A 12,580-nucleotide genomic window follows, 5' to 3' on the forward strand; every position below is an offset into this window, starting at 1 on the left:
TGGGATTACCCAAATTAATGCGAGACATTCATACTTCTCGATAGGAAGAACGTCATCAATAACCGAATATTCATTTCTGAGCTTGAGCTTATCTGCACCATATGAACAAGAAAATAATTGCGTGGTTAAATATCAAGAAATAGGGCAAACCTGTTTTTTTAACATCAGTACAGATACAAGTGCTCATATACACGTGCATACACTCACCCTTATGAACGCACACACGCATACCTTACCCATATGAGAACCTTCAAAAGACTGAGCCGACATATCATTTTGAGATTTACGAAGTCACCGTAGGCGCCTCGTCGTCGACGGAAACGTCTCCCACTGAATACGCATAGCCGGAAATCCTGAAATAAATCCAGAAATAAATGCGAGCACCAAAATTTAAACCCTAGTGGGCTGGGATACCATAATCCCTCTAATCATCCAACCACGGATTGATTTCAGGGATACCATAATCCCTCTAATCATCCAACCACAGATTGATTTCAGGGCAAACCCGTTAATTTCAAGAAATAGGTACGTATCAGTCTTGCCCTTTACAACACACCCACAAGACAGAGCAAGACCGAACTTGCTACCCACATTGCAAATTGTCATCGTCATTACTTCTCGAGCGTCTCTGACTTCACCACCAACGACCAACAGAAAGACCCTCAATGCAACATATGCACGCGATCATTGTCGATCCATGCCAAACAATCGACCAACCACGTCAGGGACTGGTAGCTCCAATGTTGGCAACGATCCTCGTACGAGAAATAAGTACACCTTATCTAGTTCCAACCAACAATATTCTGTATAAAACAAAACATCAATATTGGTATTAGAGCACATGTCTACTACCACTATAAAAAAAAAAGAGCGAAGAACCAGATCATCCTATCTATCGAAACTTGCAATCTGATGGTCTACATCCCTCCAGCATATTAAACGTGTTTTACGCTTTAATTATCCATCATTGCCATTACTTTAATTAATTACCCATCATATGCCATTGGGTTAACATCGTTCCCCCGAACACGTCGCTCCCCTCTGCCCTCTCGCAACCAGCCGTCGGGGCAGTTTTCGCACCTCGCCCGCCTCGCACCGCCCCGCACCTCGCCCGCCTCGCACCGTCGGCACCAGCGCCGCCGCGCCGTCCGCGCGCGACAGCCGCACCAGCGCCGTTCGCGCTCGCACCGCCCCGCACCTCGGCCCACCCCGCACCTCGCCCGCCTCGCACCCAAAAACCCAGCCCCGCTGCCCTGCACCTCATACTCGATCTCCCTCCCTGCGCCTGGTGGTTTCCTCACTACCCCGTGCATCTCCTCTCCTCGCCACATCCTTCCTCCAGGAAACGCAGGCTAGGGGCAGTAGCAGGGACAACATGACGAGGCCCGAGGCTGAGCCCCCTTACCTGCGACCGTGTTCCGGCGTCCTCCCGTTGCAGGGTGTCGAACCCTCTGGAGGTGCGGAGGTGGCGGAGACGGGAGGAGAGGCACAGGATCTCGACCTTTATGTGGCGGATTACGGCGTTGACGGCCTTTTCATCGCGCTCCTGGTGTCGGTGGTTCAGTGCCGTCGCCAGACCACGAACAAGGACGACACCTGGTGGCCTCCCGCTGAGAGTGGTCCTCGCCTCAACATTACATCCCGCCTACTCCCCATGTTGAGGGTGTGAATTCCTAATTAGTTTACAGTGTACATGACATCCAATGACAGCGACCCGATGTACCTCAGTCTTTTCTGTGTCTTTTGTTTGGTTTAGATGAATTGAGGATGCACAAGAGCTTGCGGTTCAACACAATTATAAGTGGATTGGTATGTTTCTTAGTTAATTTTTTAACCAATAACTGGACAATCCCGGATTCATGACCCCGGAGCAAATAGTTAGCATTTGTAATTTGAATTTTCTCAGTATATATCCAAGCAATTTTGTCAAAACGACTATGTATACTCAGATTTTTCAAAAGGCATTTTTGGTGAATGACTACAATTGGTTAATTATTTTCAATATGAAAGCAATTTGGAATATTTTATTCGTAATGGTGTGTTTTCTGAAGGCCAACCTGGCACCAACTGCTTTTGTTTACATGTTGACAAGCCCTTTGATCTGAGATAGAGAGGATATTCCTATGGTTAAATGTTAGGGCATAAATTATTGACCTTTATTTGGTAAGAAAAGATGTTGACTCATAGTTTCCCTTTTTTCCAGATTAATGCTAATTTTATAAAGAATCTGAAGATCTGGGCATAAGCCATAAAGGATTCAGGAAGTACAAGAAAGGTTTTACCTTTATTACTTTATGCAAGTTTTACTTTGTGGTCCCGTATTGAATTTTGTAATCTTATGCAACCGACAATACTTCCAATTCAGATCACAAATATTGGGCAACTGGTCTTTAAGGCAATTTAAAAAGTGAAGGAGCATCAATATAATTTTTTTGCTGCTTCCGTCACAGGTTTATCTTGACGACAAGCTCTTTATTAGGCAACGTAGTCCGGCGGATGTCTCTTACATGGCTAATTTAACTTTATATTTGTTCTGTGCCTATATTTTTACTAGCAACAACAATGAAGGCTGACATTTGATCGAGGATGCTTCTGCTATAGACACATAGTGTGGGACATTTAAGATGTACATCACATATAGGAGAGTCGAGAAATGCACATAACCTCAAGTTATATTTTCTACTGTGACCAGAAATATGAAATAAAACGTGTCGTAATTTTTTCACTCATCAAGGTTGCTAGGTGCCAAAAAATAGCTATACAAAGTAACAACAGAAACCTGGAACTACTATATTTCTTTGATGGGTGACTGTTTCATATGAGGAAAACAAATCAGGTGCTTTTCTTCTATGTCTAATTTGTATAAGATGCAGATTCCATGGAACTTTTGTATAATTTGATTACTACATAACCTGCTGTATGAGTTTATTGCCACATAATAGTTCTCGGTTCTATCTGCTCATATAATTTATACTCTTATGTATGGTTTGTTTTACTATCTTTGTGGACTGCAGATAAGTATGTTTTCTACTATTTCATAAACTATGTCTTTCATTCGTGACAATAATGCTTGAAAATTAATTAATATTCCAAATAAACCATGTTACTCATGTTGTATAGGCCATTTTTTTACAGATTACTAGATGATAGTCAGTTTTGTGGGTAACCTGAATTATTGTACTTTCTTTTCCAGCTTTTTGTTTGGAATCAAATTCAGTACATCCACTGCTAAGTATAATGAGCAACACAACAATTTATAAATCTTTATTTATTTATTGGTGCTTTATAGGATGGTTTCAGTCAGATGATGGCATGCTATTATTGTATCTTGTTGTTCGTGAGGTTTCGTATGTCTGAATGTTGTTGTTTCTTGCACTGTCTTTGCATGAACATTTCAATTTGTTCAGGTTGGATGCCAACGACATCCTGGCTTTGGTACAGTGGTAGTGCCCAAAACCTGCAGATTTTCTATCATTGTATTTACATGAACTCGGTTTTCATATGTCTTCCCTTGTTCTTTGTTGACATTCAACTAACTTGGCTGTCTATTTGCTAGAAATGGTTGAAGATGGGAGACTTGCCTATTGGTTTGGATTAAATGATAGGCTTTCCCCTTTGTCAGAAAGGAGTGTGACTTGGATTAATGTTACCGCAGGTCGCAACTGTGTAAGTTTTTCTTTCTATAGTTTTGTGTGGGGCACACGTTTTTTTAAATACATATGGAAAAAATAATATGCAATTTAATTCATATTGCTTTTGTAGGTCAGTGTAATTTACATGTTACAGTTATTTCAAGGTCTGTCGTTGTGTCCTTCATTATTCTTCATCTTGTGCAGGGTTGCTCTGGATGAAACATCTTATCTTTACTAGCGTTGCACTTACAAGAGCATCAGGCTATCTGTGGCACATAAAATAGTTTTTGGTTTGACCGTTGGTGAAGTCCTCTAGAATTTTTCATCCCGGTGGTGCAATCAATACAGGAAGCAAACTAAGGTTCATATTTGTAGAAATGATATCATCGAGATGAGTCTGTATAATATCAGAACTCACAACAATTCTCTTATAATTAGGCCTTGACCCTTGAGTACAAATATTCATGTAGGACATCTTGAATTAACAATTTCACTCATGTTTGATCGGGCAAGTTCTTTCTTTGCATGGTTACACAATTGATTTTCTTAGTAGAACAACCGCAAATTGTATTGATTGATTTTTATATTCTCTTTTCAATGTGTTTTTATGTATTATTGGTTTGGAATAGATGATATCTCACAATCAAGTTTGAAGTTACTCTAAAGAAATGATAACATGGTTGGGCATTCTTGTCCAGTTCCATTTTCTCCATATTTATGCTACCTTTATTTGTGGTTGTATTCCGTTTACCAATTTTTTATTGATTCATATTACATTTATTGCTCATAGTCTGTTCAATGAGCAATATTGGACCATATAAACATGGATCTAATTCTGGGCACTACTTCTCATTGTGGGCCAAATGACATGATTATAGCGAGCCACATATGGTGGCTATTATTTTCAAGCTCGGTGAGTGTGCTGCTTGATCTTTAAGTGCGTGTGAGTTGTAGTAGGTGTATCATGGAAAAGAGTGTTAGTCGATACGTGCATTGCACGTGCAAGCTTACTAGTTAGTATATAGGTTAATTTGGTATTGGACTCAATTCAATTCCAAATGACGTCCAAGTGAGGCCTTAAAAATGAAACTAAAATGAAAATGAATTTGGCCCATTACAAGTTATTTGTTATGGCCATCTTTAGAATGTCCCATCCTTGTGTATAGAAAAGAATAGAGGCCGAAGCGTAGGATTTGCACACCCCTACGTGCTCATGGGCCGGCCCATGTACGTAACCCCACGACATTGACCTTTTCTTGTTTTGGGATATTTCTATCCAATTTTTATTTTTTCCATCATTTTGTGTTTCCTCTACGGTTCTACCAGTTTATTTTGGTTTTTACTTTTTTTTCATGTTTGATTTTTCTTCCTTTTTTCCTCTTACCTATTTAATACATGTATAATTTTTAAAACCATGAACATTTTATAAACCCATTCACTTTTTTTATCTTTTTTTGCACACTTTGCGCCCCCGAGGGAGTGTGAAATCACTAGTTAAGAAGTACTCCTTGCGGAGATCACTTCAACTCCCTCAGGTTGCGACAAGTGGCGTGCTGCATGTGTGCCACTTGTCGCAACCTGGGAGTTTTCCCTTTTTTCATAGATCCGTTTATTCAAAATGTTTTATCTCTTAAACCATGCATCCAAATCTCGAACCGCTTTCGCCTTGAATTCCTCGCATCGAGATCTTCAAAACTAGATCCCATGTTGATAGGTTTTGACGAACTTTTTTTCACAAAAAAACGGACAAAAAAACCGAACCGGGAGCACGAATTTTTTTCCCTTTCCGAAAGAGGCACGCCCGTGCCTCTTTCGAAATCACAACCGTGCCTCTCACGGAAGCAAAACCGTGCCTCTTGCGAAAGAAAAAAAACAGAAAACGCATTTTTTTCGTTTCCGAGGAGGCACGGCCGCGACTCTCGCGAAAGCACAACCGTGCCTCTCGCGAAAGCAAAACCGTGCCTCTCGTGAAAGAAAAAAACAGAAAACGTGTTTTTTTTGTTTCCAAGAGGCACGGCCGTGACTCTCGCGAAATCACAATTGTGCCCCTCGTGGAAGCAAAACCATGCCTCTCGCGAAAAGAAAAATAAATAAAAAACGCATTTTTTTCGTTTCCAAGAGGCACGGCCGTGCCTCTCACGAAAGCACAACCGTGCCTCTCGCGAAAACAAAACCGTGACTCTCGCGAAAAAAATGCGTATTTTTACGCAAAACAAAAACAATTTTTTTTTGTCGAAAAGCTAGGGAAGACCGGTGGAAAATCAAAACGTCAAAAAAATCCAAAAAAATCGTTTAAAAAGCCGAAAACGCGTGCGAAAAACATCCACAGGGAGCGTCCAGAACGCGACACGTGGCGAATGGCTGAGAGCGCGCCAAGTGACGCTGATCGTTGCGGGGCTCCCGAAGGAGTGCTCGTTAATTAGTTGCTCCCCAGCGAGTGCCACGTAAAAATAATAATCGTAGCGAGGTGAGCGACGCTATTTGGCCCGGCCCATAGCGTGTTCTGGCGACCATTGAGCGCTTAAGGCTCCTGAATCTCCACGGTCCAGGTTACTCCGCATCTGCACTCAAAAGGAAAAGTTTACGCCGCATCTGACCTTCAGCAACGGAGAGAAGCTAAACCCTCGGGTCTCGGGACGCCGCCGCGCCGTCTCAACTCTCAATCCACGCCGATCTCAAGCCACGTCTCCGGCGATCTTTCGGCATGTCTTCATCGAGGAGGATTAACAGGGTCGTGCTGAGGAAGCACGTCCCGATCTTCGACGCCGAAGAAAAAGAGCAGGAGAACGCGATCCTCGCCCGCGCGACCAAGGATTGGGCGGGCGTCAAGGATGGTTCCTGGATCCTGGACCACTTCTCCCTCGACGCGCACCTCGTCGAGCCCCCGGAGCTCTCCACCTTGTACTTGCGTGCCAAGATCGAGGCCCGGGAGCGCGGAATCAAGTGCATCTTCGAGTCCATGGCGGACAACTTCCTCCTCATGACGCTGCTGTTGGGCGACAGCGACTACGGGCTCGTCTACGACGGCGCTAAGAACACACTCTCGCTGCTCCCCCGCGTCCCCGGCGCCAACACGAATTACTTCATGGCCTGCCTCATGGAGCCCACGGTCTTTCCTGTGCCCTTCGAACTCCTGGAGCGGCCGGCCGTCCTGCCACGCAAGGACGGCTCCTACGATCTGCTCAACGTGGGGTTCTTCTGGGAAAAGTACGATGGAGGGTGGCAGCGGAGCCGGAGGGGCATCCTCTTCCGGTGGTCGAGCCGTGGCCCTGCCGAGTGGAAGAAACAGAAGGCGCGTCTCAGCCCGCAGACCCGGCTTCCGCGTGAACACCCCGAGCGGCCGTTGCACGAAGCAGACGTGGTCTTCACTTTCAAAGGGAAGGTTTTCTGGGCCGACCTTCTCCATGGCGCCATTGTCTGCGACATGATCTCCGCCGGTACCAGGGACGATGACCACGTGGAGCTGGACTTCATCCATCTCCCAGAGGAGTGCCAAGGGCGTGACTTCTGGAACAGGTGCCCCAACCCCAAGGAGCATCGGACCATGGGCCCAGTCAGGGACTCCATAAAGTTCATCTCCATCGTCACTGCCGACGGTGAGACCCCCCGAGACAACACGCGCCCTGCCGACGTCGTGCTGCGGAGTTGGACTCTGGCGCCGGACCTTCGCTCCTGGACGAGAGACGACGACATGGAGCTGCCCTTGACGCAGCTCCTGGAATCGGAGGCCTACAAGCGCCAGGGGCTGCCGGCCGCAGTGCCGCAGCACCCATATCTGAAGGCTGACGAGGAGGGTGTCCTCTACCTCTCGCTGGGAGATTACTACGTCGACAAGAGAAGAAGGCCACGGTTATGCATGAAGGTTGAGTATGTGATCAGCATCAACATGCGCAGGAAGACTCTCCTGTCCCACAGCCACATCAAAGATGGATTCACACTGCCGAAAGGAAAAATGAATCGTCTGCTATAGATGGTACTTTGAATCTGAATTTATTACTATACTGCTCCTATATGATGTTATTTAAGCACATCCTATTAGTGTATTTGGCAACCAAGTGATGATTCTAGTTATACTAGCATTCATGTGTAGCTCATCTTTTAAGTATTTGGCAACCAAGTAACAATTCTAGTCTAGTTAGCAGAATTGTCAAGATGCAAACGATCTGCGGCCCATGGGTAGAGAACTGTATAAGACATTTTTTTTACATGGTCTAAGACTTAATCTTCAGGGCTTGAGGGGAACACAAGATCATGTCCTTCATTCTCCCCTTCGTCTCTCCTCCCAAGGGAAAAGGCGGCTAGGTTTTCTGCCTCTCGTCGGCGCCACCGCCGATTTGCCTCATATCCTGTGGACTTAGGGCCATAGGGGCGTGGACGCGTGGTGGATTCCGGCCCTTGTCGGCGAGAGGGCTTGTTTTTTAGATGTTTCTTTGAGTTTTGTTAGGGTTTGTGGACAGCGAGATTCTCTCCGCCTTCCCGATTGTCTATTACAACAAGTTTTGCCCGGCTCAGGTGAGGAAGGGGCGATAAGAGTTGCGCGCCTTCGGATCACTTCAATGGATGTAGTCGTCGCTAAATGGTCTACTGATGGCCTGCAAGGGTACAAGGTTTACTTGTACCTTTTTCAAAGTAAGAGTATCGATCCCAAAGGGAGCACATGGATCAGCCTTTTGTCTCTTGTAGGGTTCAGGTAGCAATATCTGCAAGTTTAGTGAAATCCAAAGTAATAGTAGTATCAGTGAAAGTGGTGTAGTGAACAAAGAAGTAAAGTACTGAAATAAAATAAGGTAACAAGAGACGTGAATGAAAGTTTTTGAATTTGATAGGACTAACGCGTTCCCAAGGAGTCAGGCTTAGAGGTTTGCTCGTCCCCGAGCAAATACCACAGCTTGTGAGAAAGAGATCATCTTGATTATGAGATGCGGATAACAAAAATGAATGAGTCCATCCAATGATTCAAGAATTTATATTGTATAAACAATCAAATAGTATACTATCATATCTCTATCTTAATTAGATGATCATGAAGGCTTCCACACCTTACTATTTATCGGTTAGTAGATGTGTTTCAACTCTATGTGATAATTCACCTGTCTTTCAGACGAGCAAGTTACACCGTCCTTTTAGTTTTATTTTTCTTCCCCTTCTTTTTCAAAGAGCGAGGCCTATGCACATGTCACTTCAAATTGATTTTCTTTTAGGAGTGACATGAAAAGATAGGCATGGTTCTTTACATCAATAACAGGGGTTTCATAGGCATGGTTCTTGTCAGAGAAGTAACTTTTTTTGGCAGGGATCGGAGAAGTAACTTGCTCTTTATTATTTTCACTTGGGTCACTAGACATATGACTTCATCAAGTATTTATTTGAAAAAACTACTTGTTGACCTCTTCTATCCAATCAATAATAAAGATCTGGAAGACTTATAATCAGCGGAAATACTTGGCACAGTTGAATATGATATCCAACACAATTTCAGGAATACAATAATAGAACATTCTTACATTCATCAAAACATCCATGGCTCATTGGATATAAAATTCTTTCCTCAATCAAAAGGAAGCATGATTGTCTACTTTTATTCAAACAAATTTAAAACTTTTAAAGTAAAATTAACTACAGAAAAATGATAAGGGATACAAAGGGCTTCAAAATCCTCCCAAGATTAACATGCTAAGCCGCTTGGATTCATTTTGTCCCCTTTTTATTGGTACCGGTGTTCTCTTTGGGCGGAAGTAGAGTGATGCTGGTGAGCGTGTCGATGAGAAGCTTGTTGGTCACTTCCAAGCCTGCAATGCGAGACCTATATGTGCGCAATGTCTCGTCTTGGTTGGCAATGATTCTTAGGCTCGTATTCAACGCATACCGAGTCTTTGTAGAGAGTGCCACCTTCATATCCCTGATTTGTGATGGTAGTCATCTTCGCTATCTCCGCATGAGGGCATCAACCAACCAGTGTGCCGTCCGGACCAGCCTGCAGTCTCTTCACTTTATATATTTTGAGATGTCTTGGATCGTGCTAATACTAGGTACTTCCAAGTTACCAATTTTCATTCAGTTTAATTGGTTGAATTGTAACTATGTGCTATTCGTAAATGGTGATAACTAAATGCATTGTTTTTCTTTACCGAACAGTGATCTTTTACATTTATAGTACACAAGATTCTTATGGAGCACAATTTTCTATCTGACACTTATCCGCATTGCCAAGAATCTTCAATCCATGCCAAGATAGGTTGATATCTTTAAAGCCATGATTTCCAATTTTTCATATACCACCGAGATGTTTGTGTGTAATGTTTTTCTTCCATAGAGATATTTGTTCTCCATCCTACATGCTCTCTGTAGTCTCCATGCTGTAACAAAAAACATTACGCTTTATTCCTGCAATGAAATGTCCTGTTATTTATGATCTATTGAAACTCAAAGCATATAACCTCTTTCAGATAGTGCAACTGTATGCATGTGAATACATGTATTTTGATGCCTCTTGTGCGTTACATGTGCTTGGCAGGATTCTATTTGCACCAGATCATATCTATTCCGTGAGATAAATACGTGTGCGGGTACAAATGAATGATTGCCGTATTTCGTTCAGTGTGTCATCTTCTAGGGATCATTGCATGCATTACTCAAACTATTGCAGAAGTGCCAGATGTCCTGAACCTATTCTATAGAATGATCTGGAATATGATTTCTTTTGTTGAAAATCGTGGAGCTTAAAAAAATACAACTTATGCAAACCAGCAAGGGTTGAAACAGTATTATATCTATTGGATCACATAGCTAGGTGTAATATAAGAAAACACGGGTGTTTCATGTTTGCCCTACCTATTGCAGCATATAGAGTTACTTCTCCAACTGGGACTGCAATCAGATTTTTCTTATCCTATATCTCCAAATTTGTGTTTTCTGTCAATATTTTTGCCCAATTATAACTCATTCACTTTTACCAAGATTGTCTATTTTTTGGGGCAATACTGTCTATGTTAGCTTCATTGCTTATGCAAAAATAAAATACTGTACTTTTTTTGCCGGAATATGCAAAGAAAATAAATGAAGGGGTGTTGTATCAGATCACACAGCTACTTCCAAATGCTTGCACCTAACATTGTTGCCATTTTTCTCTCAAAAAAATATTGTTGCCACTTTTCTTGATATCTAGCCATCTAACTGGCTAAATGTTTTTACTAGTAATACTTTTAGTTTTTGCTATCTTGCATTTTAGTACTGTACTCTTGGTACGAAATTGGACCGAGTGCTCTTCCTCAAAAAAAAAAAATGCTGTTCCTCTGTGTTCTGTTGACTTATAAATACGTGTCCATCGGCAGGCGTGTGATGAGGGTTAAGCTCTTTCATTTCCATGTGTCCAATGCTTTGCTTCTGGTGGCGACTAGCGAGAGCTAGCGTTCAATCCTAAAATAAGAATAGATTCAACGCTCACGCTGCACGCGCGCCCTTGTCTGTAGTGGCTTGTTAGTTTGTTAATCCAAGCATCGCTGTCAGTCAGTCCGCCGTTAGTTGCCGCGCTGCTTCCATTCGAGTCGAAGAGTGATGTTTATACAAGTAACAGTGAAGCAATGCTGCTGCTGCTGCTGCTGCTGCTGCACATGGATGTAGATTAGGATGGTGATTAAGGAATAATCTCCATGTGATGTGCTGTGTGACCGCCACACCTAGTGACTGCACCAAAAAGATATGTGCACGTTTATCTTTCACCGACAGCTCCACGGCTCCACCCAATATTAGTGTCCCATGCAGATGCTCACATGGATGTATACTCCATTCAAGTTTGCTAGTTTGTGGTACACTCCTACACAGTAGTACATGTGATGTGCTGTGTGACCGCGACAGCTAGTGACTGTGCACCAAAAAGATATGTGCACGTTTATCTTTCACCAACAGCTCCACCCAATATGCTGGAGTCAACCCCTTCGCAAGACTACCATGCTTACACACGGAAACAAACATGGGGTGAAAGATAAAAGGTACTCCAACTCCAATCATCGAAGTGCTCACTATAAATGGACACGAATGCACACCCCCATCTCAGTACAAACAGCAAACCACAGGACTAGCCAGGCTTCTTTTCAGGATCCTCAGTCATCCATGGAGCGCAAGCAGGAGCAGGAGAAGAGCTTCGAGGAAGAAGCAGCCATGGCCATGGAGGCCTCCTCCTCGGCGTTACGGTTGCTGCTGCACCGCATGGCCCAACGATGCGCCGGCTACCTGGGCCTCGCGGTGCCCCTAGCATCCGACTACTCGCAGTCCCTTGGAGCTGGCGGCGATCACCTGAAACCAACCGGCGCTGTCGATGGCGTTGTGCCCCCGCCGGAAGAGGAGTTCACGGTCGTCCAGGTGCAGTCGAGATCGATGGTGTTTCAGAACAACCGCAAAATAGATCAAGGAGTCGGTGGACGTGGTGGGATCAAATATTGATTAACCGACACAGCTTCCTTGTAGGCTCCTGATGTACGTCTACCTCCAGTAATCATCGATGTTTGGGTCTGAATGATCCACCAGCTAGTATATATATATTCCAAATAATTTCTACTGTTGTCACCTCGGTTCAATACGGTATAAAAGCCGTCTTTTATTTATTACAACTTTTAGAGTGGTTGGGCTTTTTTAGAACCGTTCGTTCATGTCGATCTAACGGCAGACAAATACGAAGTACTGGGTAGTACTCCGATGAAAGTACGCGAAAGTACTAAAACGAGTGGGGTCGGTATTCGTGACAAGGTGGGGACGCGTTTTAATATAAGGGCAGTTTAGTCCTAGGAAAATTTGCACGTGCCGCCCCTCTCGTCGAATGCAAAACCGCCGCCATGGTGCTACAACTTCCACAATTACTCATCGGCGGCCATCTCCTCCCTCTCCTCCAAGTCCACCGCAGTCATCTCCTCCTTCTCACCGCTGCAACTTCGCTCCACTCAGGCACCCCCCCC

At 43.8% G+C, this 12,580-nt stretch overlaps 1 protein-coding gene across 1 annotated transcript; it reads left to right on the plus strand.

The window, feature by feature from the left end:
• The first annotated feature begins 6,307 nt into the window (after positions 1-6,307).
• Positions 6,308-7,702, plus strand: LOC119306553. Its single transcript, XM_037582739.1, has one exon. It carries the CDS (start codon positions 6,337-6,339, stop codon positions 7,600-7,602), a length of 1,266 nt encoding a protein of 421 aa, XP_037438636.1. The 5' UTR covers positions 6,308-6,336; the 3' UTR covers positions 7,603-7,702.
• The last annotated feature ends 4,878 nt before the right edge of the window (positions 7,703-12,580 follow it).

This window comes from Triticum dicoccoides, chromosome 5B, assembly GCF_002162155.2.
Source record: "Triticum dicoccoides isolate Atlit2015 ecotype Zavitan chromosome 5B, WEW_v2.0, whole genome shotgun sequence".
NCBI lineage: Eukaryota > Viridiplantae > Streptophyta > Magnoliopsida > Poales > Poaceae > Triticum > Triticum dicoccoides.

What these genes read in the sequence shown, in the direction of transcription:
- LOC119306553 (XM_037582739.1), top strand. Translation starts at nt 6,337, where the DNA reads ATGTCTTCATCGAGGAGGATTAACAGGGTCGTGCTGAGGAAGCACGTC.